Source organism: Argopecten irradians, chromosome 12 (assembly GCF_041381155.1).
Source record: "Argopecten irradians isolate NY chromosome 12, Ai_NY, whole genome shotgun sequence".
In the NCBI taxonomy this organism is placed as follows: domain Eukaryota; kingdom Metazoa; phylum Mollusca; class Bivalvia; order Pectinida; family Pectinidae; genus Argopecten; species Argopecten irradians.
This window is the reverse complement of record NC_091145.1, coordinates 29,387,302-29,414,925: the sequence shown is the minus strand read 5'-3', so window position 1 is coordinate 29,414,925 and position 27,624 is coordinate 29,387,302. Positions and strand designations below refer to the sequence as shown.

General features: G+C 35.1%; 3 protein-coding genes across 5 annotated transcripts in view; 1 reads left to right on the top strand and 2 right to left on the bottom strand.

The window, feature by feature from the left end:
- The first annotated feature begins 962 nt into the window (after positions 1-962).
- LOC138336870 (uncharacterized) lies at positions 963-6,276 on the top strand. Its single transcript, XM_069286474.1, has 3 exons — positions 963-989; positions 2,698-4,713; positions 5,025-6,276. The coding sequence occupies exons 2-3, from the start codon at positions 2,709-2,711 to the stop codon at positions 5,150-5,152; spliced, it is 2,133 nt and encodes a 710-aa protein (XP_069142575.1). The 5' UTR covers positions 963-989; positions 2,698-2,708; the 3' UTR covers positions 5,153-6,276.
- A 1,625-nt stretch (positions 6,277-7,901) lies between these two features.
- Positions 7,902-18,326, bottom strand: LOC138336871 (uncharacterized). 2 transcript variants are annotated; one of them, XM_069286477.1, is made up of 6 exons: positions 18,305-18,326; positions 13,332-13,423; positions 11,813-12,054; positions 11,188-11,365; positions 10,513-10,686; positions 7,902-9,689 (listed from the first exon to the last, which is right to left on the bottom strand). In XM_069286477.1, the coding sequence occupies exons 2-6, from the start codon at positions 13,399-13,401 to the stop codon at positions 9,313-9,315; spliced, it is 1,041 nt and encodes a 346-aa protein (XP_069142578.1). In that variant the 5' UTR covers positions 13,402-13,423; positions 18,305-18,326; the 3' UTR covers positions 7,902-9,312. The 2 variants fall into 2 exon arrangements, with proteins under 2 accessions (XP_069142578.1, XP_069142577.1); XM_069286476.1 differs by lacking the exon at positions 18,305-18,326 and adding an exon at positions 17,989-18,145.
- A 5,459-nt stretch (positions 18,327-23,785) lies between these two features.
- LOC138336867 (uncharacterized) overlaps positions 23,786-27,624 on the bottom strand; it is a 39,537-nt gene continuing 35,698 nt past the window's right edge. For both annotated transcript variants that reach the window (XM_069286471.1, XM_069286472.1), the window contains exon 6: positions 23,786-27,459. In XM_069286471.1, coding sequence (XP_069142572.1) covers positions 27,179-27,459 — 281 coding nt within the window. In that variant the 3' untranslated portion in view covers positions 23,786-27,178. The remainder of the gene's footprint in view (positions 27,460-27,624) is intronic.

Below are 27,624 nucleotides of genomic sequence, written 5' to 3'. Positions count from 1 at the left end.
AGAAACATTTATATTGATAGAAAGTTACCTTACAACTATGCTTATACATACCAAATATAACAACATCTATACCTAAATGATAATAAGAATAACAAATTTATTACATAGGAAATATAGCAACATTTATAGTTCCTTAGATATATATACATAGAAAGTATAGTTATAGCAAATATAACTACTTTTATACAAATCAAGTATATCAAATTTTATGCTTATGGAAAGAATTAAATATCAGTCATGTACATTTTGTCTATAACCATTTTTTCAAAGATCAAAAATCAAATTTTATTCAAAAGTCATAATATATTACATAACATAAGTGTCCTTACATAAAAGGAAAATTATTCAACATACAACCATATATACCCTTCATACTTCTTTAACATAAGTGCTTGATATAAATTGACATAAATTCTTTGTACACATAGATAAGATCAATATATCTCATACATTTGATCTCTCAACTACCGGAAGATTTCAAACAAAGTATTTCAACAATTTGTTTTTTTGCAAATGGATTTGGCATCATGCAAAATATCAAACAAACAAAGTATAATGGATGATGCCATACCGGAGGTTTTCAGACAAAGTATAATGGCTGATGCTATATATTTTCTCGAATAGCATGTATATTTACTTTGACATTTTGTATAAATAGTTACTATTGCAAATATAAAGTTGTGAATTGATCTATTCAATATTTTTCTTAAATAAATCTTAATAGTTAGATATGACAACGCATTGAATCACACGTGTGCTACAGTACTATAACATAAATCCCGTCAATCCTTTTTGATAAGAAGACAAGGACGTTCTTCACATGGCCATGCCAAGGAAATTCCCTGTGACGTCATACGACCACCAAAAAAGATGAAACACACACACCTGGGCTTCTCTCATGCATTTCTGTATCCTGATAGGTGTATATATATAAATCCGGCGACGTCTAGTATTTCAGAAGAATTTATACTGGCCACCTAACGACACAGGTAAAGCTTTGCTTTATTGGTATTCCCCGGTATTGTTTTACTGTACTACGGTTATTGGGATTTTAAGGCAGTTAGCTGCAGCTGAATTCTTCATGTTGTGAAAAGATTGTCTTAAGACCAAATTTTAAATTTCCTAAAAGGAAAGGTTATTGGTATTTTTAAGGCAGATATTAGCGATTCCCTGTGCAGCTGTAAGCTTCAACTGAAAGTTGGGAAAAGAGCTATGATTAAATAGTTTTTTCCCCTCAATTGCCTTCAGTTTTACTATGACACAATCCAGGGGTGCCTATAACGACAGGGGCAGTATCCTGGAATATGGATGCCTTATTGTTTAATCGTTGCCTCCAATTTACTGCTTTAAGTAATTTGTATCCTACAGACATGCGTACCGAAATGGAAAGAGACATACTGTCATATTTAAAACAGTGTATAAAAATAAAATATTATTAATACGTGTACAAAAATAAGATCGTCAAATAAATGTTAGCAATATAATGTTATTCATTTAAGTTAAAAAATCATAAATCATAAAATGAAATAAATTGATATAATAAAATCTAAAAAGCAACTCTTATTTGAACTAAATATGTTGTTTCTATTGTATTATTGTAACATTTTGTTGTACTTTAAATAGACAGACACATTCAACCCAACAAGAAGTCGTAGTCTGCATAGAAACTACAAGTAGATAATTACAGATGTTAATTACGCCCCAGATTCATTATTATTGTAAATTACACTCTATTAGTCTTATCTAAGATCTTAAATAGATGTTAAATAGGAGTATCTACACACATTTGTTACTATGCACTTATGCCCCATCGCACTAACCTTAGTAAACAACCTGATTTTAATAGTTAGTGTAATGACGACGAAACGTACCGAGTTCCTCAACGTAAAATCATTGGAAAATAAGATCAATAATGGCCGCCGTAAGTATCCATACTAATACCACTATTCTGTATTTGGAAACTAAAGTGTTATCTGTCTTTGCGGTTTAGTATTGTGACGTCATGTATTTGCGAGCGCAATGTCATACTTTTCAGAGAAAACGACGTGAACTTCGCTCACAAAATGATGACGTCACAATGGATACCTACTTTTAAGGGAGCTAACTCTGATATAAAAAGACTAGATTACAGTAAATAGCTGCTTGGGTAAGATAACTGATATACAAACACTTCATGCCATATAATTTTGACAAGGACAACAAAAACAATCATCTCACTTTAAATATCTTGATACAGGATTTATGATTGCTTTTCATCTCATGGCTTTGAAGTTAAACATACCATTTGGCTAGCGTAACACTTGACACTGGTAATTATCCTGAAAAGTATAAAGACCTTCTTTCATCACTTTTAGTGCTACCATACATTCTTCTCTTCAGTTTCTTATAACGTATGCAATAGAAATCCCCCTGTAGTTTGGCTGACAACAGCCGTCTGGCGTTGACGATTTGTCTAGAATATAATTCTATAGCGAACTAGTTTTGAAATGGAAATCGCGAAATTAAGTAGCCGCGAAGGAAAGTTGATTTACAGTAATGGGTATCATAGCAAAATAACAACATTTTATGTTCCATTGTTAAAACACTTTTATTCATTCCGTTGTTACAATTTTGCCTACAGCATTGAAGATGGAAAATAAGTCATACCAGTCCCATAACCTACTTATGTTCTTTTATAAATGTCGTTTTGTTTTCCAGACAAATTAAAGATGCGGGGGATAGATACGATTGTCATTATGTTGCTACTGGTGGTCAAAGTCAGAAGCGACTGTCAATATACTGATGACGAATGCGAGTTCACTTTCATCGTTGAAAATCGCTTGACAATGATGGATGGTAAGGTATTAGTGTACTCACAGGATGGTCTCTTGTACCATTATGACGTTGAAAATCCAACACCCACTGACATCATCCCAACGGAACATATCATCACCGGGGACGGTTACTATGACTCCCGCGTAGTAACAGTTGCCAACGGCAGTCTTCCAGGTCCACCAATCATTGTTTACGAAGGTCAAATGGTCGTCGTGCACGTGCATAACCAAATGGCAAGTGATGCTGTGACCATTCATTGGCATGGCTTGCCTCAACACGAATCGCCCTGGATGGATGGGGTAGCTTTTATAACACAATGTCCTATTCTTCCCGGCCAGAAATTCACATACCGATTTAGGGCCACTCCAGCGGGGACTTTCTGGTACCATTCTCATATAGGGGCCCAGCGGTCGATGGGTCTGAACGGAGCGCTCGTGATCAGGGAGAAGATCCCTCTTGAGATCGAAGAACATATCTTTACAATACAAGACTGGAACCACGATATTGATTCAGATATGGCGCATATGAAGATGACCTATGGAAACTACAGAAACGGAAGTATTGTTCCAAATACCAAGTCAATAGAGGGCGCTTCATTCAGTATGTTCCACATGGAATCAGGATTAATTAATGGCAGAGGGCGTTACTATGACCAGTCGGGAAATCACAATGGAGCGCCTCTTTCTTCTTTTGAGGTAACAAACGGAAAAACGTATCGTTTCCGAATGATAGCTAACGGTGTTTTGTATCCATGGCGACTTTCCATCGACAACCATTCGTTGGTGGTCATTGCTTCGGATGGGATGGATATTGAACCGATTACAGTACAGTCCATTATAATAAACCCCGGCGAGAGATATGACTTCCTTTTGAGCGCTCATCAACACCCATCTAATTATTGGATTAGGGCAAAGACTCTGGAAATAAATCTTAACCACACCGCAGAAGCCATCTTACATTACAAGGGAGCTAGGGATGAAGAGCCATCTTCTCCTCCTCATACATGTACACAGACTAACAAGTGCGTTACCCTAAACTGTCCGTTCACTAAGTTTCCACCCGGGTACAACTCTACCTGTATAAATGCCGATAAGTTTAGACGAAAGCAGGGCATGACAAATAAAACAAATTCCATTCCGTTGGAAGAGCCCGTAAGTGAAGAGTTTCTGAACTTTGCTTTCCCTGGTATTTCTTTTACTCCAGGGTCCGTTAACGGAAGGAAGTTTAAAACGCCCCCTGTATCTGGTTTGACCCAGATGAATGAGATAGATGACGAGTTCCGGTGTAACGACAGAGACTGTGGCGAGGACAAGATATGTTACTGCTTCAACAGTCTTAACCTTGATTTTAACAAAACCTATCATCTTGTCTTCCTCAACATGGGTCTCGGTCGCGGCTGGGCGCATCCTATACATATGCATGGACATTCCTTTGAAGTTCTAAAGATGGGATTTCCTGTCGATGATATCAACGGCCAGATCGTTTCTGACAACCCAGACATCAATTGTAATGGGAATGGTAATAGAAGTTTTTGCAACAAGGCCTCTTGGTCTAACAGCTCCTGGAAGGGTAACAATATACCAGGTTTAGAATTAAACGATCCTCCTAAAAAGGACACTATCATTATTCCATCTGGAGGATACGCCATTGTCAGAATCAGGTCCGATAACCCAGGTTTGTGGATCTTACATTGCCATATTGAGCTTCATAACTTGGATGGGATGGCCATGGTAGTGAACGAGTCTTTGGGACATGTGCCGCCGCCACCGCAAGGCTTTCCAGAATGCCGAGACTTCCGGTACGACCAACTCCCCAAAGCGACCCATAAACAAAAGCGTTCTGTTCAAGTTGACATCATTTCAGAGACAGAGTCGGGCAAGAATGACACGAGAGCATTTGGTAAGTTTTGGAATAAGAAAGTTCGCAGCAAATTATAAAAATAAGTCCTAACAAATATTTCAAGACTAAAATGTTATTACGGCAAAGAAATAGATAAGAGAATCAATTGGTTATAAAACTATAAATCGTTCAGTTATATGAGTGAATTTCGTCTTTGTCTTTTTGACATCAATGCTGTGGAATCAACAAATTAAAGGCGCCACTAATAATATGGCATGAACGGTGTATTTCTTGTGTTACGTCATTAATATTTGTTATCTATATTAATCGTCTTGATGACGTCACTAACAATGTGCATGCCTTTTTTGCAGTTGTACTGACGTCACAGCAGTTTTGGACAGTGCTGGCTCTTCTCATAGTGGTCATTTGTCTGCTTCTAACAACAATCGTATGGCTGAGTTTTTACAGGCGAAGTGTGATCCACGGGGTCAAACAATGAGTGATGAGGAGTTCTCGTTAGATGTCTTAAGTCCAGTAATTGTCTTTTCATTATTTAGCATCGATGCTTAGCAAAAGACAATTGGCTGCATGAAATACTGTTTGTAAGTCATTTTAGGAACATTGTGTTTTTACAAAAGTTTCCTATTTGAACGTTCTCTGAATTTGTTTTATATTTTTGTAAATATTGTCCTCTCTGTATCTATTTGTCCACCGAGTGGGTTGCTTTGCTAAGTCATAGGGTAATCAAGTACTGTATCACTTTACCCGATTGCGAGCCTAACCGACATATCATTGCTGTTTATTTTGTTATGCAAAGTCTTCGGGATATAAACAGACTATATAAGCCATTATCAGGCTCTTCACTTTATCTTAAGAGTGGATTTCAAACAAAATTAAAAAGGTTAATCAGATTACACGAATGCTTTAATTAACAAAGTGTTAAGGATGTTGTTAGCTTCAGCAAACATTTGATTGCATAATATAATTTTTTCTATTGTAATTTGTTTCTTTTTTAAATATGTTTAAGCTTGTTTTATTTTTCATCATTTTCTTGTTTCATGTAAACAAATGCTTTATATTTATATAACTGCGGTAACAATTGATTATTTGTTTAAATATGTTCAATATATGTACAGCAATCCGTCACCCAGAAAAGCAGAAAACACATAATACTATAATTATAATACTATAATGCCTTTAATGTTGTACAAATACCGTTTTTTCATGAATTTTCAACGGTTCATATTTTGGTGAAAATTCGATAAACAAAAATGGAGAAATAAATGAACTATACGCTTATCCCGTCTTTGCACATTACAGAGTTACCTCCCTTGTTGGTAGGTATCAATTGTGACGTCATTATTTTGTGTGCGAAATTCACGTCGTTTGCTCTGAAAATTGTGACGTTACGCCCTCAAGCATTTGACGTCATAATCGATTCCTATCCACAAAAGCAGTTAACTCTGTAATGTGCGAATACAGAATAGCCAAAACGTTTGTAATAAAATAGTTGAATATCAAATATCGGGTACATCTTTGACAGAATAGGTATGATTGATATGTACCATTGTAGCTGTAGTTGACATCCTAAATATGCAAAAATTATGAAAATGTGGAAATTTAGTCAATTTTGTTCATTTTTTTCTATTTTTTTTTATGTCTAGAAACTGTAGAGCACATCCTTGAACATACTTTATATTTCAGCTAAAGATGTATCTGAGGTACCTACATATTCTGAATAAATGTGAAGTTTGTTCAAAATTGTATATCTGAGGTACCTACATATTCTGAATAAATAGACAAATACTATAAAAAATAGGCAAAACGTTCCAAAAATGCAAATGCAGTTAATCTATGCATATAGAAAACCTTTATCATAAATAAATCAGGAATGTACTTAAAATTTCAAATGCAATAAATTCATTTCTTAATAATTAGTTGAGGAAATCGGTTGATTTATTGGCCAAAAAGGACCCAAATTATACATACAATGTAGTTCTTCAAATCTTAAAGTCGCGAAAAGTTTCATCCATGTAAGTAACCGGCAATACGGTACATTCAAACCCTTCTAGGGATAACAAAGGAATATGCATTCATGGCCCAGCTGGCAGTGTGATATGGAGAATTCTTTCATACCTACGGGTGTAATACTGGCTGGTCTAGATAATACATTCATGCCGCCTGAGGCTGTATTGCATGGCTATCCATGCAATAAAGATGCAAACAACGGAATTTGTGTTGAAAATATCACGTTATTTTTCATGAATGGAAAATTAACTTTCAGTCATGGATTTCTTCGAATTTATTTCAAAATGGCGGGATATTATAGTTGTAAAATTGCAATAAAACGTCGAGGTATGAAAGAAAAATACTCTTTCATAAGTGGATGTGAAGGATAGGGATATTCTACCCTCGGGATCACAAAATGTGACCCTCGGGAAGAATATTCCTATCCTTCATATCCACATATGAAAGAGTCTTATGTTATTTACTCGAAGGTGTAATATTTCCCGAGGGAAATGGTACATCTGATGGTAAATAAACCTTCATATCACACTGCCACTGGGGACATATATTGTTTGTTATACCAAAAATTGACTATTCGCTACTCTGCTTTAAATATTATTCAAATTATGACGAGTAAAAAATGACGTTTTACACTCCGTCAGTCATTGCTGTACAATTGGTAAGGGAGATAACTCCATGAGCAAGACGGGCGGTTACAATAGGGGCACGCGCCCCTGGGAAATACGATGTTTTATTTCCCCCGAGGGATACGACGTTTTATTTACTTGTCATTGACATATGATGCTTTTCAACTAATCACAGACACTGTTATAAACATGAGTTATCATGATGCGATTTATGATGCGGTACATTACATTAGAGTGGCATCATACTCCTTATTACTTACATTCTTTAATAATTCTTCGTTTGTATCATGTAATATGAATAAAGAAGTATTTTGTTCATTCTCAGTTTTCGTTTTAATTTTCAACTTAACCATAGACCTCCCAACTCACGATACGTGAAATACGGCACATATACTTTTTGCAAAGCATCGTGGAAGACCACGGCTGATAGCTCTTCGCTACGCTACAGCTAGGAACTAATAAGAGCAGCGTAGCGTAGTACAATCTACAGTGTGATGTTTGTATTTATTGTACATTTTTTGTGTTATAATGATAAACACGAACTTGATATAAAGTCACAAATTCACGGCTGATAAAAAACAAGAAACAACTAGATTGTTTTTTAAACAAAACATTTATGGGATCCAGCACAATAAAGACTATGTTAAATTGCGTACAAAAATGCATCTACTTACAAATATACACATAAAAGTTGCCATGGGAACATTGAGGATATACCACAGAAATATACATAAAAATACAATTTTCTGCTGAGTTCATCAAAACAGACCTACACGACCGATTTCGAACTATTTAAACAAAAACACTCTGTCTTACTGTCATACTGTCAAGCACAACTCATCTAATCATTCCACCAACAACTACAGCTGTCGTTCCTTGTTGTCGCATGGGATGCTTTGAAAGGGTTCGACAACAAAGATGGCGGTAGGAATGTTTCATATATGCATTTACCCCTGAAGCCACTTTTGAATTCTGCTATTTCAAAAGATGTAACAATTCATTATGACATTTTAGGGGAAATTTGTTAATAAATCAATTGTTCAAATCAAAAACATTAAAATCAATGTCCTACTTTATTTAGGTTTAACTTCTTTATTATACCAGTTTGATCAGTCTACATTGACTGCGATGTTCAGTAAAAGTTAAAACAAATACTGCATTATACCCAAGGAACCTTGTGAGAGAAAGGAACGATAACTCTTGTAAGATGTTTATTGCAGTGTTGGTCATTTTATAATAGCACAGTTTCTCCCCTTTATATATCCACACAAAATATCGTATTTGTTACAAAAAATAGAAATACGAACAATATACCAGTATCTTCTTGATCTCTAGTAAAAATGATCTACAAAAATGTAGTTCAATCATTTATGAAAGCAGTTAAAGAAATAAATTTTACTTTCCTTTCGAAAATATATAAAAAATGTATAGTCTATAATTTGTTATCTACCTGCATCCAAGACTCGAAACAAACACTTATGAAGACATAAAACACAAATCAGACAGCTAGAAACTACTATCAGCATTGCCATTCAGAACCTCATCTATTCACTCATTACAGTTTAACTTCTGTCGCAAACACACACAAAAAACTACAAGATGTTCCATGTACTCTTCTTGCAAACATTGGTGTTGACAGAATTTCCATAAATAGCTATATCTTCAATGATAATGATAATGACAAACTGGTTAGTCTACAAGTAATCACATTTCGTTGAACTCAATTGCAAATGAGAAAAAGATTGCAAGTCGTGCTTTATAATATCATCTATATGACACACATATAAAACAGCCATTGTTAGTAAATTAAATAGCATGACGTCATAATTATCCACAGATACTATATAAAGATATACCAGCACGGTACGGTTACAACTTTGTTACATATATCAGTAATATCATTATCTGGTGTTAATGCTTGGTTTTGTTAGAATGTCTCCTGGGATTATCAATGTTTATCACTGCATAAAGTTTGGAAAAGAAATTACCTACGTATTCCTTGCACTTATTCATCACTTCCGCCTCCGCAACCACCATCACCACCGGAACTTACATCCGTACATGTTGTTTCTAAGGTAGCCGGTTCATAATTTGGTTCCGCTGCAGGCGCAGTGTTTGTTTCCGGTGCACTTGGCTGGCAACTCTCAGCTTTTTCAGTATCACCACATTCTTCCTTAGGAGCCTCATTCTCTGCTGCACCCGCGCATGCTCCGTCCTCCTCTGCGTCTTTGTCAGTCTTAATAAGCGGGAGATCTTCCTCTTGCTTTGCCTTGGTCTCGTTTGTCACCGTGTATCTCTCGGTTGGGGCTTCATCTGACTTTGCGGCAGCGTTTCCAGTATTTCTAAAGTTCATTCTTGCCTTGAACCCAGCAAATGTTGGTCCTGTTCAAAAAGAAAAGAAAGCATTGTCCTGGTCAAATACAGTACCCACGTGTCCATGTATGCCAAGATAAAAATGCCTGTAAAATATTCTACTTTTAAAAATGAAAATCATTATAATACATACTATAAAAGAATATGATATCCACGATGAATTTTGACATTCGCCATTGATAAACATGAAAGAAGACTTGGTATAGTTTCTATGCTTTGTTACTTTTCCATTAAAACCTGGTAACATGGATACTATAATAAACAGCGTTAAGCAATCTTGCAATGTTTAAATTTCTATTTAACGAGAACATATGAATAATGAAAAAGATCCCTCTTGTAATTTCTGAGAGAATACGTTAACAAGCTTCCATTGTTAAACTCCAAGATGGCTGCCTGCCAACTATATTTTTCCAATCCATTACGAAAATGCAATATACACAACCAGAGACCAAGCAGAGAGTATTTATGGAATTTGAGACAGATCCCTTCAGTAAGTTCTGAGAAATAGCGGTAACATTGTCAAAATCCAAGATGGCGGCCTTTCGACATCTTGTCCGATAGGTCTCAAAATGCAATATGTACGCCTAGAGTTGAAGAACATACATGTGAAGTTTGAGAAAGATCCCTTGTTTCCTTTCTTTTAAATACTAGTAACAAATAATTGTTTACGAACAGAGGGATGGTGGACGAAACGTGATTTGAATAATTCACCATTTCATAATGTTGGGTCTAGACTTTGAACACGTCCATCGGGATGTCTTCATATATAGGAAATAGAACATCTGTCTTATCTTTACAAGATTTAGAAAAATACGGAGAAATGTTGACTTACGTTTGCTGATTTTGGCGGAGGGGTAGTCGTACCGCTTGCCCCTGTTGGAGCTATTCTGGTAGTAGCACCACGTGAGCAGAAGAACGATCAGGAAGATAGAGCAAAGACACACGCCAGTGACAATGCCCTTTACCATACTGTTGTAGGACTCCTCGCTGTGCTGCTTTCGGGCCGCTGTGAAAGGTCAAGGGTCATTTTGAGTAAAATAATATTCAACTATATGTAAATCAATCGAAGAAAATGTTTTTTTTTTTCAAATTATAGGATTTAGTATCTACATGATGTATGTGCTTGGAGTAAATGATTCTACCTTTCTACAACGTTCACTCTTTCGGTCATTCGAGTGTTATTTGGCTTGACAATTTTTAAAAACATTTATTTTACACCATACATCTGGTGTTAAATCCGAGACAGACTAAGAGTTTCGTTTGAAATGAAAGATTTATTTTAATACAAACCCAACTTGCATAATATGTGACATTGAATATCGATGGGGACAGTTTATTTAAGTAAAGAGCCGAAACCCATCTAAGAAACCAACAAGTAAACACATGTTTCTGCTACTGTTGAATCTATCGCTTCTAATACAAGACACTGCATTCTTTAAACTCATTTTAATGGGGGCTTAACACGAATATATAAAAAAGAAACAAATCTGCTGCACATGCGCCGTACCTGCATCCGCTTCTTCCCGGCTCCGTTTCGCCTCTGACGTGGTGATACACTTGGCAGACACTAACATGGTGATGTTGAGTTTTGCATGAGGGTACTGCAGATCTCGGATAAACTCCATTCTCAGGGTGCTGGTATCAAAGCACATTTCATCTGGCAGTCGCTCAAAACACGTCATCTCCTAAAAAATACAACACGTGGCAGAGAATGTTGATTAGATTAATAAATCGACTGCTCCACCATCTTCTCCTCACACAATTATCTTTTTATTCCAATTAAAACTGGTAGGTTAGGGAACTTATGTCTCTAAGGCCTTCACTTCGAGGACACTTTCCAGAGTGTAAACGGGAAGATTTGAAATGATCTTATTTCAGATTTAACAAGAGTTACACATTTCTCATCAAATGACGTTGATAGAACAAGGTTTAAATAAAAGAATACACTTTCAGGCAATCAAAAATTATGTGTCACTGTGACAAAAAAGCCACAGCGTCATGAATTAAGAATATCATGAACACATACACATATCAATTATAAAGCACTAGAATTTACGGGAGTGCTTAACCATATATTTGCAGATGTTTCTATCAAGAGTTCAAACTTTGCACATGGTACGCGGGTATCGTACCTTAGGTGGCTCCTCTGTTGTCACGAACTTGATCCCGTTCAAAGTGAGTCTCGCGTGACAATCGCTAATTGACCTGTGTTCGACCTTGACACACACTTCCGGACATGTATACATATCGTCAGTCAACGTGTGAAACAAGTATCCACAGAACCCGGATGTCTCGTCGTCCCTGATGACCTTGACCGATGCATTGTTGTCAAGGTGATACGTTCTACCACATGATGAGGTATCCTTAAAATTCGCTAAAAGACAACAACATATATTCAGATAATTTATGAGGTGTTAGTATGCATGGATAAATATGCCGTCAAGAAATATGTGTTGTAATGTCAGCTCTGCTTAAGATATACTAAGAGGAAATATAAGGGCATTTAAATTCTACATGGAATACACTCAAACACCGTTACTCAAAGGCATTCTGAATAAAACGTTAAGACAGATATGTTTAAATATTGACGTTTAAAGAATCTTTGGATCAAGAAAAACTTTTATTTTATTTATAAGATTTCCTACAAGTCATGTGACAACAGATAGCATTTGGAACACGTACATCTGCGAATGTCATTTTTGTGTCAATGTCTGAAAAAATTGTAGTCGTCATCAAATATTTGGCAAGTTTGTCTTTATTTCAATCAACGTCTCAAATTATTTTTAATATGAATTCATTTTTTAATGTTTTTTAAAATTAGTTTGACAGTGCCGCACAATAACAGTGAGTCTCAATGGAATTGTCCTCGTAATCTTAACCAAAACAAGCTACAGTAAACACTTCTAAAACAAAACTGTCCAAGTTGTCAAGGACCGTAGAGACATCATGATTTCAATATTCCCAAGAGAGTGCTATGTGTTGGTAGTTCGGTTGTAATTACAACAAAGGTATGAAAATAGCGTCACCGAAAACATTTTCAGAACTATTATGGTTTTCGAATACGTCTGCTCCAACAACATAAAAGCTTCATAGGCTAATAAATCTATAGCTGTCAGCTATAACAGGTCAGTAACTGTCGAAGTGGTAGTACCTACATAGATTTACTGTCGTGGTATCTTAGGCCTACATTATACGAAAGATTGAAGCTTTAGAAATGTAACGATGTCCACAAAACACTGCAAATTACGTATCAATGATTCCATGTAAATATAATAAACGTTTCCCATACATTCAAATAAACGTTTTCCATTCATTCAAATAAACGTTTCCCACACATTCTAATAAATGTTTCCCATACATCCACGTGTTACATACGAATGTTTTAATTCTGTAAGCAATTACATAAAATGATCAGAAAAGCATTGCGAAGCTCCTCTTTAGCAAATGATGTTTCAAGCGATTTTTTTCCTAATAAATTCACAGATTAGGAATTAAAAATTATTCTACAGTAACCTATACCAAAATGATTATATGTTTACAAAATTGAGATATTCGAACAGTTTTCATTATGCTATCAATATGAACTACAGTCAGGTTAGAAAATTCGATTCATTAGGCGTTCCACAATGCTATCCTGGTAACATAACTCACCAATTTCCTGTGATCCCTGCCCAAGTGTTATGATGACAAGGAAAATCAAACAACTTCCATTCGCCCACATGGTTACAATTTTCAGCTTCTTTCTGAAATTAGAAATTTGAAATCAGTCGTGGGCGTGTGATTTTTAATGAAAATACATTTATCTTTTGGCTTGGATTAGGTATACAGGGCGGTTTCAGATGATGAAAACAACTTAGCCGTATCGATAGATTTCTCTCATCAAAATCAGTTTTGTATATGCGAGCGTTTGGGAGTGCTTGGTCTAAAGGTCAGACAGCCTGTGAAATAGGTAACCTAGCGCACGACAAATGGCGTATCATTCAGCGTATTCCCAAAGGAGCTGATAGCCGAGCAAACAGTTTGTCACACTCATGCATAAAATCGCCATAAAGATGCAATCATCGGCGAAACAGATGATTATATACTGTTTTGGCGGGCTACAAACGAAAACATTTGATGAGAAGACATGACGGACTGCCAGATCAATAAACATATTATAGAGTTTGTATACACACCGATACTCCTAAAACCAGAATCTCCACATACATTCTGCACGTATTTGTTGTCTACTTACTTACACAGTAATTCTGCTTTTCTCGCATGTCTTACATTTCAACAATTCGGAAGTTCAGTACTCTCACGGATACAATCATCCTCGATACTCTAGGGCTACTTTCACTGACGTTATATCCACCCTTGGACTATCTAATAGTAAAACTGAAGGCAGTTCAGACGGGAAAACTGACCAAACACAGGCTCCGTTTGCGACAACGGATGAACTGATAATTTGGTCCTTTGATGTATGCATCAAAAGAATCGAATAACGGTATTGTTATTGAATTTGTGGCTTCATGGTTGGGCGTCGCTCTCTTCAACGATATCTTCAACGGCTATTTCTGTTTTACTATGAGATAGCTATATATAAATATATATCGCACCTCGGACAAAAATGTCCCCAAATGATTGGCGGAGAGCCGTCACGTGGTGACCCCCTATCACTTTATAGGGGGTCAGTAAATTTTATTATGGTGCAATATGGCGGCTGTCGCCCTCGCTTCAAAATTTAAACACATTCTCTTCAACTAAATATACAACTTCATTACCGTAAAACTGTATATTACTTGTTAATTTTTGTGTAAAAATAATTTTAATCGTTTTTAATACTTCAAATTAAATGAAATGCATTTTTTTAAAATACGAGTTGCTTCCCTACGCCAGTTTGAAAGTTGATAACGCGGCGAAAGTCAAACGTAGCAATTCCAGCGTTTTCTAGACTGTGATTATAAACAAATGGAGGTGTTCGGACCCACAGATCAATCCTCACTCTATAACCAATTTATCGGCATAACTTTTCAGTGATTAACTCAGCAAGAATGGACAGATGATCAAGGAGATTGTGCTTAAAATGTTAGATGGATGTTTGTGTCACTCTTGTTTGTTATGCTTATATGCTATATAACTAATAATATAGTCTATGGGTGGATAAAACGACAGTGTAAGTAACCCCTGGAGTATCGAGGACTGATACTCTCTGTAATACCTCTAAACCAAGCACACTAGGGATAATTCCCTACCCCTTAGTCCACTAGTCGACACACATCATAGTTTATTAAAGTGGTAGTTTCTGATTATGCTACCATTCAGCACACAGGGACGACTGGTTTACCCATTGTCAGTGTGTAATGTGACAGCGTGGGGTATGCTGCTCTATGTCCTGAGCAGTATCCTTCAGTGGAAATAGCACAATGCAATAGGATAAATACCACAATATTGCATGGAAACAGAACACGAACATGTAACATTTCTTTCCAGTAGGCCTTGGATTGTTGAAGAGCCTTCAATCTTAGTCTATATATCTAAGTGTGTTGACATTTTAGTGAACTGTACTCGTTTGGGAAACCTGCAAATACATTACCTACTCTACAGGTTACTTTGATATGGTATATATTCATGTCACACTTAGAAGCATTGGGCTAACTTATTATTATTGTTCCCTTTATTTCCTCTAATATTGAAAAGTTCGCTCGGAAACACATTTCATCCACACAGACTATGCCTCTCCCCTCGGGTGGAATATCGTAAACACTAGAGAAACAATCAAGCAATATCACGTGGTCTGATCAGTTAGAAGGCTTTACAGAGAAGGTTTGTAAGATGATCTGTCTCGTTACAGTTAGAACTCTTCAGTAATCATACATTTATAGATAATCGATGGAAATCCAATAACTCGTCAAATACAAGGGTGGGCTTGGTAAAGATGGAGTCTGATAAAAATACAATATAACGGCAAATGGTTCTCCCTTTGGAATTAAATGTAATTTGGGTAGCATGAAAATGATTACTGAGAAACGATGTGTGATATTTAAACAAAGCATTTGAGGGATGAGAAGATGTCTATTTCGTATATATTTTCTCGTGTTGGATAGTATTTATGTATGTTAGATTTTGTTAATTGACCAGGGAATTAATCGTGACTGTAAACAAAATGGTGACGTTTTTCTATGATACAACATATTTAGCTCATCACAGGGCTCTCAGCAGTCATGCATCAGCATCATATAACGTATCTCAAAAGGAGGTACTCACTTTCCCTCGTTATCACACTTCAGGAAGTCAATCTAAGGTCATTATACATGTAAGTGATCTGTGATACATTGTATCGCGTGTCAACTCTGACTTCGTCTATTCGCTGGTGTCTTATTTCGGCAGATTCCGCACATATTCGAGATATGTCGAATTTTATGATAAAATGAAGATTTTGATTTATATGCATCAGCTTTATAAATGTATATCATATTATTTTAGTATATTTTCTTATTAAGGTAAGTTTTTCGTTGATATATGATAAACATTAAGGTATGTTTGAAGTTGTCGACTGTGTTCCAATACGATTCAACAATTACGTTAGGATCTAGCTATACCGAGATGTACACAGATGTCCATGTATATGTCTGTTATATTCAGTTGACTAGATAATATATCCTGGTTTTTTCTTCGTTGTATATAGCTATATAAACAACCTATTAGAAGATATCCTCGGATGACTAGCGGCCAGTTTCTGTCACTTTCTATATTTTGTTCTACACCACAAACTATCAGCATATTTAATGTTTACTTTTGGACATGTGTGGTCAATTTCCGGACAGTCCGTCCATGGCCGGGGGACATTTACAGGTGGACAATTGATGACCGTCATGTACTGTTGCTACAAGTGTGGATAAATATTTTGAATTCCTCGGCAAGTGTTTAAATTTCGAGTAACCTCTCTGAACAACAAATGTGACCAAGTCTCCTATTGTGTTTCACCGATACGTGTTTGTGTGGTTCAAATTACGTCATAATCTCGATGTAATTATGATCCAAAGTCCTGGGCTTAAGAAACTTTATACACATAAAACGATCTAACATAGGGGCTAGACAAGTTTCTGATCGTATGTCTGTAGATATATATAATGCGATAATGCGCCATGACGGAGAACATGAGCCAAACCCCTGTGGACCTTTGAGAGATTTGATACTGGGTCGGCAACATACAAAGCGGAATCTAAGGAATGTTGTAGTATCTGCCTTTGTATGCTATTGTAGAGTTGTTACCGACATCCATAGCTATATAGTGTATGTTTTCTCGTGTAAATCAAAGGCATACACTCATATGTATATACATGTATAATAATATTGATTCAGACCATCTAGTTAAATACGCCATAATGTGCTGCCGAAGATGGACCAAGATCATACATACATACATACATATCGTATACACATACATACAAATCAATGTTTCGACGCATTACAGGATATGATGGCAATTCCAATCTACAGCGACGTATGTATGTTATGATTGAAAAAGTAATTATTTAACCACATATACAATCCCACTTGGCCACATCTTAACTGTGTTTAGTTCAGAGTTTTCTGAAACAGACTTTAGACCTAATGTACACACATGATGCCCAGCCACTGCAGCTTTTAGCGTGAGAGAATTTAATCTCGGAATCAATTGATCTATATCACAGCACACAGTTTCTATAAGCTATCGGAAATCAAATATTAATGATATTGGATATATATTACAACAGAAAGGCAATCAAAGCCTATGGTGTGTGTGTGTGATATGCAATGCTCAATTGATAAATACCGAACATAAGTAGAATGACCTTTGGTATTTCAATATCGTCTGTACTATTTTTAGAAAAATTACTTAAGATATATATCATGAAAATATCGCGTTCTTTAGGATATAAAACATGAAATCAATTGTCAGTATATCAAATGTAGTCTTTGCTGTTCATTTTGAACGCAGAACCACACGATTTACATCAACCACGTGCACAGTTCGACGGCACATTATAATTTTATAACGTTTTTATGCGTTGAAAACTCTCAGTAGAACACTAAAAGAGAATTAATCAGTTGGCGATACTTGAACATCCGACGTTGATGTGAATTCACAAGACCACGAGACATATCCACTTTAACACAAGTACACACAATTTCTCAATGTTAAAACGCCGGTATTGTGTTTTCAATGGAAACAACCCTTAACCATTCCAATCAAAAACGGACATACAGACCATAAAAATGGGCGTTTCCCAAACTACAAAATATAACAGTTACTGTCTTTACATTTGATACAGAACATACATACCTCAGACTTGACCTTGCAGCGTCCCTAACTCGGACCTACATTCACACACATGCGCTAATGGAAAATGCGACCTATTTCTTCACGCATCTAGCATCTTTGTCGCTGCCAGCTACGTCACTGAAGCGCTGTTTTCACTATACTCTACATGGTAATCTTAGAGAGGGTAGTGAGGGAAAATTTCATTAGAATAAATAAAAAAAAATCTGCACTAAATTATAAGAAAATGTCATTAAACATGAGGTTATTGCATGTTATTCGACTTAAAACATAACTTATTATTATTACGTTGCTATTATGAAAATAAATATGTATTTACCCCCTTCGTGCGCCTCAACTGCTCTTTGTTTGGGATCCATTGAGGAAGGGTTCTGCTGGCCCCTTGTTAGCCAACAGATGTTGACACGGATGAGTGACTCCCTACAGAGATGTCAATACCACTGAGTGAGCCTTAATAGGATTTACTACGTTTGGCCAACAGATTTTAACCGTTACCATTTTCACGTAATTATATAGCGCGGATCAGTCCCATTTAATGTTACTTCTATCGTAAATGTCAACACTGAAATCAGCGCACGTTTTATTTTGCCGTTTCACGTCTGCTGTCGCCAGGTAATAACGTTGTCAATGTACATATACAATGTACCGTACAATATTGTGAAGAGATACATGAATCTCAATGTCTGCCGGCGATGGTCTGCAGTATAGTTGTATTTGGTGATCACTAATTTGATGAAGAAAAAACTGCTTATGGAACTTAGACGGGCGCAACTTGTGTTTATTTTCTCATTTTCTCTCTGAAGTTGTGGAAATGGATTAATATCACCGAATTCATTTGTAGTTGTCCATATCGTTGAATGCCAAGTCAGATTTATGCTTTCACAAATTGTGAATTATCTCTTATTTTTAAAACTATCGAACTTCGGACTTAATAATATGGATATCCACATAAAAACATTGTATTTCTTCATATTTGTTTTAATGTTGAGCGTTGAATCTCAGTCATTAGGTAAATCAATCGACATCGTTATAAGTTTATTCACATGTTATATCATACATCTAAGAGCGTATTCACATGGTCTTTTTTCTATTTAATAGAAGCAAAATGGCAAACCTGTATTGTGTGTCATGATAGTTGATATAGAGATGTGACCAATCTAAAACCCCAGGAAACTGTCAGATCACTTAATTGCTGTCAGACCCCCTAGTGTCCTCGGGCAATGTTATCTGTAATCCCCATACTCTTCAACGCTGTCGTGATGGACCAATGATGATAATATACAAAGGTAAATATCTCTTCAATGCCGATTCATTCGTATTAATAGTTCTAGAATATAACAAAGTCGAATGTATAAAAATAACTTCTTCCTAATATAGAAATAGTCAGTAGATTTTTTTTTCAAAATCAATGATATATAATGAAACTTTAACTCGGGGAAAATGTCAGTGAATTTGGCCGCATCACATATCGTCCAATCTCGGCATACTTCTGCTACGGGGCGCCAAATGGGACACTTGTGATTTTGTACACGAAACTGAATTTTGTGTAGACAAAAATAAATTTTGATCAACAAAAATGAGTCCATATTATCAAAATCTATAACATATTACAATAATAAGTTTTGTTATACAAACAATCTTTCAGTAGATAAAAGTCATGACGAAATTTAATTTGTAGACAAAATTCAGTTTCGTGACACAAAATTGAAATCTGTCGTAACAAAATCACTTTCGTCTTACAAAAAAAAAAAAAAAAAAAAAAATATGATAACTTCCTTTCCGTTATGAAAAAAAATGTTAAACAAAATCATCTTTCAGTGGACAAAATCATTTTTATTATAACAAATTTCATTTTTGTGGATATAATTCATTTTCGTTTCGACGAAATTCAATTTCTTGTCGAAATTCAATTTCGTCTCGACAGAATACCTTTTCGTCAGTTAAGTATGCAAATGAGTCGATGTTTCATATTTACATGTAAGCTGCTAGCCGATTGGTTGAAACGCTTACAAGTGTGCTCAATCTTTGGCGAAGGGTAACGGGACTTGAACATTGTGATAGTGCATATTTGTTGAATATGTATGTAATCATTAAGCTTATGACAATTCATGTGCATTTCCTTGAAAGACGATTTTCCATCGAATATCCATTTCTGTTTTACGTAATCGGTATGTACTTGATAGGCCTAGGCCTTATAAATGATATTCCAGAGCATGCGCCTTTCACAAGAAGTCTTGACATAATCTGCTGATTAAAGTAAGTATATTAAACATCCACAAAAATGACACGGATGATACATCCTCCAAAAGCTCTTGCAGCCTATCCATTATGTAATGCTACATTGGTTTAATACCGTCTGCGCGTGCCATACTAACGGTCACAATATCCAATGAGAGGCCACGTCACAAAATCGAGACAGTTCATTTGCATATATCCATATTTGGAATCGGTGACAAATTGACTTTTGTGACACAAAATTAAACTTTGTGTTTAATTTTCACTTTTGTATAACAAAACTCAATTTCGTCCACAAAAAATGATTTTTTTTCATGACAGAAATGAATTTTGTGGAGACAAAAAATGAATTTTGTGTGCTGAAAGATAATTTTGTAAGACGAAAATACACAAAATTGACTTTGATTACAAAAAGATAAAGTCCTTATCGGCGCCCCGTATCTGCTGTTGTTGTCGAGATCGATGCGAACAGACGCTTGCAAGTTACAGGAAATTGACAAACCATGTTATACGGACTTACCCCGCTGATTACAACACATGCGGGACAATAGCCACGCCCCTCTCGTCAACTCCATCGTGATGTCTGATATCTCACACGATATTGCAGATCCTTTGGTATTTTTGGTAGAGTATGAGTTTAGCCGAGACAAGGCATAGCAAAATGAAATAGTCATTAGATATGTAGTTCCTGATCCAGCTTAGCGTCTTGTAAATATCAATCTGATCATAAGCTCGATCCATAACCTCACAATATTGCATGCGAGATCTGATAACATCCCACGCAGATTAATGTTCTGACGTTATTCTGGATTAACCAAACAATTTTAAATATTTACAGTTGCGACTGTTTCTGTATCGATAAACTAAGTTTGGGCAAATCTGTTTATTTCCTGATAACTGGAGTGCAGAATGTGACCCGATCATGTAAACAATGGCAGATTTCTTTTGATATTCCACAAAATCACGTGTCAGTGTTTACAAGTAACACATGTACGAGATAATCGGAGACATACAATATAACATATTTTTTTTAAATGTGTTATTGCTATTTGACCTGAATAAAATAATTGAAATGTAGGAACTATTTTTGTGAAGTTATGGAGAAAAGATCGGGATTAATCTGCAGTTAACGGCGCGCTTTTTCTGAATGGCTGTTGTGCATGGATAAACATGACGGCAGTATAATTATGACGCCAAATAACACATGGTAAATGATCGTATCTGTCGTTCTGGGTGATTTTATTATTCAAAAGAAAATATTGTACATATAACTATTAATCTCTTACTTTGCTTAGTTTATGAGATGATAAACCCAAAGGAGCAGTCGGTTAATTGTACGTACGCGTTTACGTACAATTTACCTCGTGCTTCAATTGGTTTAGCATTTCATAAACTAAGCAAAGTAAGAAGTTGACCTTTAAATAAAACGCTTTGGAGTCTCTCGGAAATTAATGTGCGATATAGTAATCAGTCATAACTACAGCAGCCTCTATTTGCTGAATACTGTAGCGGAAGAACACGATGCTATTGACATCGACATTAGTCGTGAAAGCACAGTTCTTGGTCTCAGAACTAATGGGATGTAAGCGCCCAGAATTCAGGGAGGTGGACGACTGGTTCGCCAGTTCTCAGTATATATACAGTGTGATTGAATGGGTGCGAGGCTCATGTTTTGGTAGTATGCTTCAGTGAGATGACCTTATATAATTACGACTTCTGGCTATCACAAGAGAACACGAAGATAAATACCACACTATCCCAAATCAAACAGGTTAGGATAGGCTTTCCTTTAATTGGCATTAATAATTGATACTTCGCACGTTAAACAAAATGAAACCGAACAACTTGCACGTTGTAGTTTTATGAGGTATCGCGCGTGTTTATGTTAATTTTGTTTAGTATGTCTCAATGATACGTGACCAGAATAATAATAATAAATTGAACTTAACTATTTAGCTGGGTCGTTGTTGTAATTGGGAAATAAATAATTAAATTTCTTGTTTCGATGTCATTTAGGTTGATAGACATTAGTTTGAATTATAAATCTTAGTTTTGATGAAGACCATTTGATGTATATGCCGATTAGTAAAAGTTTGGTAATGGTTGGCGAAAGCCATTTAACATTAACAATAAAGATATCCCACGCGCTGGTTATTGCCCCACCCGTACAACGCTACTCTAATTAGGTGTGATAATTGCAATGATACTGTTGTTTATATCTTTTAAACGTAAAGTTTGTTTAAAAATACTTTTTGTTGAGATCATACAAACCTTTCAATGATATTACGACATTTTGAATGTTATCATTGACTCACTTCCTCTGATAAAATTTTCCTAAATAATCCGAGTTACACTGTACCTCTCTTCGCTAATATATGGACTGTCGAGCTACCAAAATGAAAATAATTTTGTATTTGCTTAACGTCCTATCAACAGCTAATGTCATTTAAGGTTATTTAAGGACGGTGACAACCACTAAGACTCAATAATAAACAAAATTCCACAAACAATTTAAATCGATGGCTGCTCCAGCGCGTGCCGATCGCGTGCCTGACCAAGCCGTTGTTCATTGATTATGGGCAAGCTGTGTGGAGTATGAATCCTATGTATCGAATGTTTTCTGTAGCGATTCTAGACTTAATGCATGACCAAGAATGTGATTTCATTTGTGCATTGTGTATATGATGTGGGGAGGTGTATGTACTGTATGAAAATGAGCGTGTGTTGTTTTGTGGCAGGTCTTGTAGCCAGCAGCTGTATTGTAGTAGTGGTGGTGGTGGTCTAATGCTAACCAGTACACTCTCTTAGTCTATAAAGCGCACATTTCATCTTGTAGCAATATAGTTATAGTTGATTTCATATTTCTATTCTCAGTTTTGAAATACAATATTCATTGGAAACGAAAACTTCGTCTTCGTTTACATTTTCTTTTTGTTTCGGGAATTGTAGCTTAAATTCAAGGAGAAAATAGAACACGGTATGTTAAAAAACAGGTAAATAAATGGAGACATAGGGAAATATAGCCTTCTGTACATTTTATGTAAGTACCATTCATTTAAATGGATGAAAATAGTCTTTTTCTGCCTTTTTGTTTTTTGGAAAATTGAAAAAAAAAATATATGGATGCTATTACATTTGAGTAATGGTTAATTTTCCTCCGGCATAACGCATTTTCTAAGGTGATCTTAAATTACATAATGTGTATGGCGTTCACAGAGTTATTGAGTAGCGACATATTTAATAATGCATGCTAGGTAGAGACATGGCTGATCAAATATCTTACTCATATAAATGAAACTTTTCCCAAATTCCCTATCACTTTTGTCGACATAAGGCAAAGTGTAATAAGAAATACAAACGTATTTCATCTCAGCAAATTACAAAGCTTATCTGTGACTTGATCGGCTCATTTTCATCGACTAGTGAGCTACATTTCTCTGGTGAATGTCTCTTTTATCTCTAGCATTTTGCATTGAGAATTGTCGTCGTAATATACTGATGGAGTGACGTACAATAAGAAATCAAAATATTTAATCAGGTTTTAAATGAGAACAAAACGCATTGCTTTCAGAAATGTCTTTAATAGGAAAAAAATTCAAGCAAGATGCAAGGTTAAACTTTTACTGTATTTCAAGTGGTTAAAATCATAAATATTTCTGACATCAGTAAGAAACATATGACAAGGACTATATCAAAAAGTTGATTAAGTAATTTTCCAACCCTTGTAATCTTTCCTTAAGAAAGAAGGGGTTTAAGTTATATACTGATAATTAATATCACACAAGTTAACGTGTATCTTTTAGTTTTTGCATAGAAGGAAATTTGAAATAATGTTTTTATCACTTCACATAATGTCGTGTGTCCGATTGAATTTTGGAAAACTACGTTTAACAATACATGTTTTTTGTCTAGTTCACACCAGTTATACTGATTAGATAAGAAGAAACTTTCGTTTCTTACACATATGTATATGACATTAAGATAATATCAGTACCAAAACATAATGTCAGTACCTAAAGATAATCAGTACCTTAACATAATACCAGCATCTGAAGATAATTCCAGTACCTTAAAATTATATCAGTTCCTTAAGATAATATTAAGATAATATAAGTATCTTAAGATAATATCAGTATCTTCAAATGATATTGGTATCTCAAGATAATATTAGTACCTTAACATAATACCAGTAGCTGAAGATAATATCAGTACTTTTAGATAATATTAAGATAATATTAGTACCTTAGATAATATCAGTACCTAAAGATAATATTAATACTTTAAAATAACATTTGTACCTTAAGATAATATAAGTACATTAAGATAATGTTCATATCTTTACTATCTTTATGCTAAGTAATTCACTTCGCACTTGCAAAATGACAGTCATGATTCAATAAGTGTGATGAAAACGTGTTTACATTTATGCAAGATATTCAATAGGAAGACCGACTACAATGGAAAATGATATCTTAAAAAAAATCTTCCACTGAATAACATGCGATGTGTATAAACAAAACTCGATTTAAAACATCAGATGGAATAAAGGAGTATGGCAAAGTAAATATTCATCAGAAATATGGATACACCACGTTTGGACTATTTCTTTTCTTTAATATCAATTTTAAGCAATAAGCAATATCATTAGTATATACATTTAATTATTGTTAATCCCAGCCAAGGATAATAACGATAATTAAAATGACGCTATATACACCGTATCTTGCAGTTACTCAAACTGATTAAAAATACAGATTTTTATTTTCACACTGTTTAAAACAGAGTGATAATGAAGATTGTATTTAAATCAGATTGGCAGTGAATTGAAAACAAACTGGCTAACTATTTATAATGCAAACGTTATAATTAATAGTGTCTAATTGTAGAATACATTAACACATACGGTGTAATTGTTGGTGTCATGCGACTCATCTTCTCATACGACCGACATTTACTGTCTCTCCAACGATATCATCAATAATTGGTTATCATTAATTTTCATTGAATACCCTGGATCGCGGAAGTGACCGGATGGAAGCAAACATTGATTTCCTTGGCGTTGCTTATCGATTGTATCTCCGCAGTTTTAATGTTCCGATGTAGGATTATATGTAAGTATTCGCTGTAATACAAATCCTCATTTGTTAACTGATATCAATATTGCCATGACAACTGCTCATTACCATGTGATAAATACGATAATTATTAATTACAACATTTCCAGTAGTCTTAATGAGATGGGCTACTTGTACATTGTAACCCTAGAAACCACACAAAGAGCTCGGCGCAAATGTTCGATTCTTGGTTTATATTCGTAACTATACATACATATATTATGTCTGGCATTTTTATCATGTTGGGTCCTTAATCTATGCCGTACCCTGCTCAACTGCATTGTAATATGTGTAAATTTATAATCATTATCTTAATAAAATACATATTCAACAATTTTAATGTAATAACGCTTTCTACGTGTCCCTTTTATTTTATTTGTATGTAATTAGAAATATTTTCTGATTGTTTTTAGCACTAGAAAAATCATTTCAATAAAGTTATCCCCCTTTCCGTTTGCATATCATTTTAGACTAATCGTAATATAGCAATTATTTCTTTGATTATTTATAGTTCGGTAATAAATAGGATAGGGGACCACATCGCTCTCTAGGAAGGAATAATGAAACCATGGTTACGATAATGCAACAACGATCGATGTCAATTAATGTATTTTCAATATAAATGGAAAGTTAAAATCTGAATATTAAAAAACTGGGTGCAAAAGTACAAAACACATATCATATATTATCATTGCATAAACATTTCATCATACACTCCTAGTTACACTTTTCTTCCTGATGTCATACAGGTTTATATACAAGTATATAGAATACGAAACTACACAACCTCAAGTTCGAGTAAACATTAACACTACGGTTTTAAAGATGACCAGACACTATTTCAAAGCCGTGGTATTCCTTTACTTAAAATCATGTCTAATTGGTTTACACTTTAACTGTACACTATAGACACACATTTAAAAATAAAACCATATAACTTACCATTAATGATTCTAGTGCCAATAAGGCTAACATTTCATGTGTTTTAAGCAATTTTCTAAATATTTTACTAGGCAATGTATCTATTTTTATAGATGGTCAGATGTGATTTCTTTGATTTGTTTGAGTCATGAAGGTATCATTTTTGCATACTGCATTGCTCTTCTTAACGACTGAACAATATCGAAATAAATTTAACCCATCCATTTATAATTTTAAAAGCTCATTTTACAACAATATGACTATTGTACATTTAAGATAACGGATAAAAAGCATATATTTGAATTAAAATGTATAAGCCTACAAATCTGTTTAAATAAATTAACACACAATGGACCTATGACTTTGAATTTAGTCAGTTGCTATGTTATTATGTTTACCGATAACATGACAACAAGATGTTAAAATTCAAACACCTACATTTGATTTTACATTTATAACCACACATATCATATAGAGTAACAATTCATTCAAACTTTCTATAACACTCTCAACTTTCAAAATAATAACAACAAACATCATTACTCACCACAAACTGTCAAACAAAACTTATTATCAAATTGTGAAAACAGTCATATTTCTAACTAAAATTACTTGAGCGACATTTCATTCATGTATAAAATGTTGGCGGCATCCCCATTTTCAGACATTTGCTGTCGTAGGAGTTATCTTTCTTGACTTACCTTTCGATGATGGTATTTTTTTTCCATTGTAATGATAAGCCAGAGGATGTTTTATTTAAGGTTTTGCAATAAAAAAAGGCTTCTGTTACAAATATTTAAACCGCATTCACTTCTTTTGTATTATTTTGCTTTCACATTTTTTGTACAATTTTATTTGTCTGTTCTGTGATACAGGCTGTATTTAGCCATGACTGATGCTATATCCCTACATCTTAACGTAACCTAAGGGATGTCGGCACACAGTGGTTTGGTTTCTGATTCAACCGGAAGTGTGGATGTGGAATCAGTCACTTCCGTTCCGTTTGGTACAAGCATCATTTCCGGTGGCGTTAGTTCTGTTCTAGGTTCCGACATTCTTCGGGCAGCTTCGTAACTGGCGGAAATTCCCGAACGATTAGACCTGATTGATGGTTGTCTTGAAGGTGGTCTGGAATTCCGTTTTGATGGTTTCCGTTTTCTTTTCCCAACCTTTAAGGTTTCCCGGATACCGGTAAAAGCAGACACTAGAAAAAAGGTATACACATCTAAAACATGAAGAAGCAGCTTTAGCCTGGTATCTTGGCTTACCCATAATTCACTGCATAATATGCGGAACATTATGGGTAGACTAGTGTACCATTGGGGGAGGCAAAAACAAATTGAGTAATAAGCATAAATCGTTGTCAAAA

Excerpts from the sequence above, each read along its gene's own strand:
- LOC138336870 (XM_069286474.1), top strand. The coding sequence starts at position 2,709 with ATGCGGGGGATAGATACGATTGTCATTATGTTGCTACTGGTGGTCAAA. Across the intron at positions 4,714-5,024 it reads GAATGACACGAGAGCATTTG|TTGTACTGACGTCACAGCAG; the intron begins GTAAGTTTTGGA and ends CCTTTTTTGCAG.
- LOC138336871 (XM_069286477.1), bottom strand. The coding sequence starts at position 13,401 with ATGTGGGCGAATGGAAGTTGTTTGATTTTCCTTGTCATCATAACACTT. Across the intron at positions 12,055-13,331 it reads GCAGGGATCACAGGAAATTG|CGAATTTTAAGGATACCTCA; the intron begins GTGAGTTATGTT and ends GTTGTCTTTTAG. Across the intron at positions 11,366-11,812 it reads CAACAGAGGAGCCACCTAAG|GAGATGACGTGTTTTGAGCG; the intron begins GTACGATACCCG and ends TGTATTTTTTAG.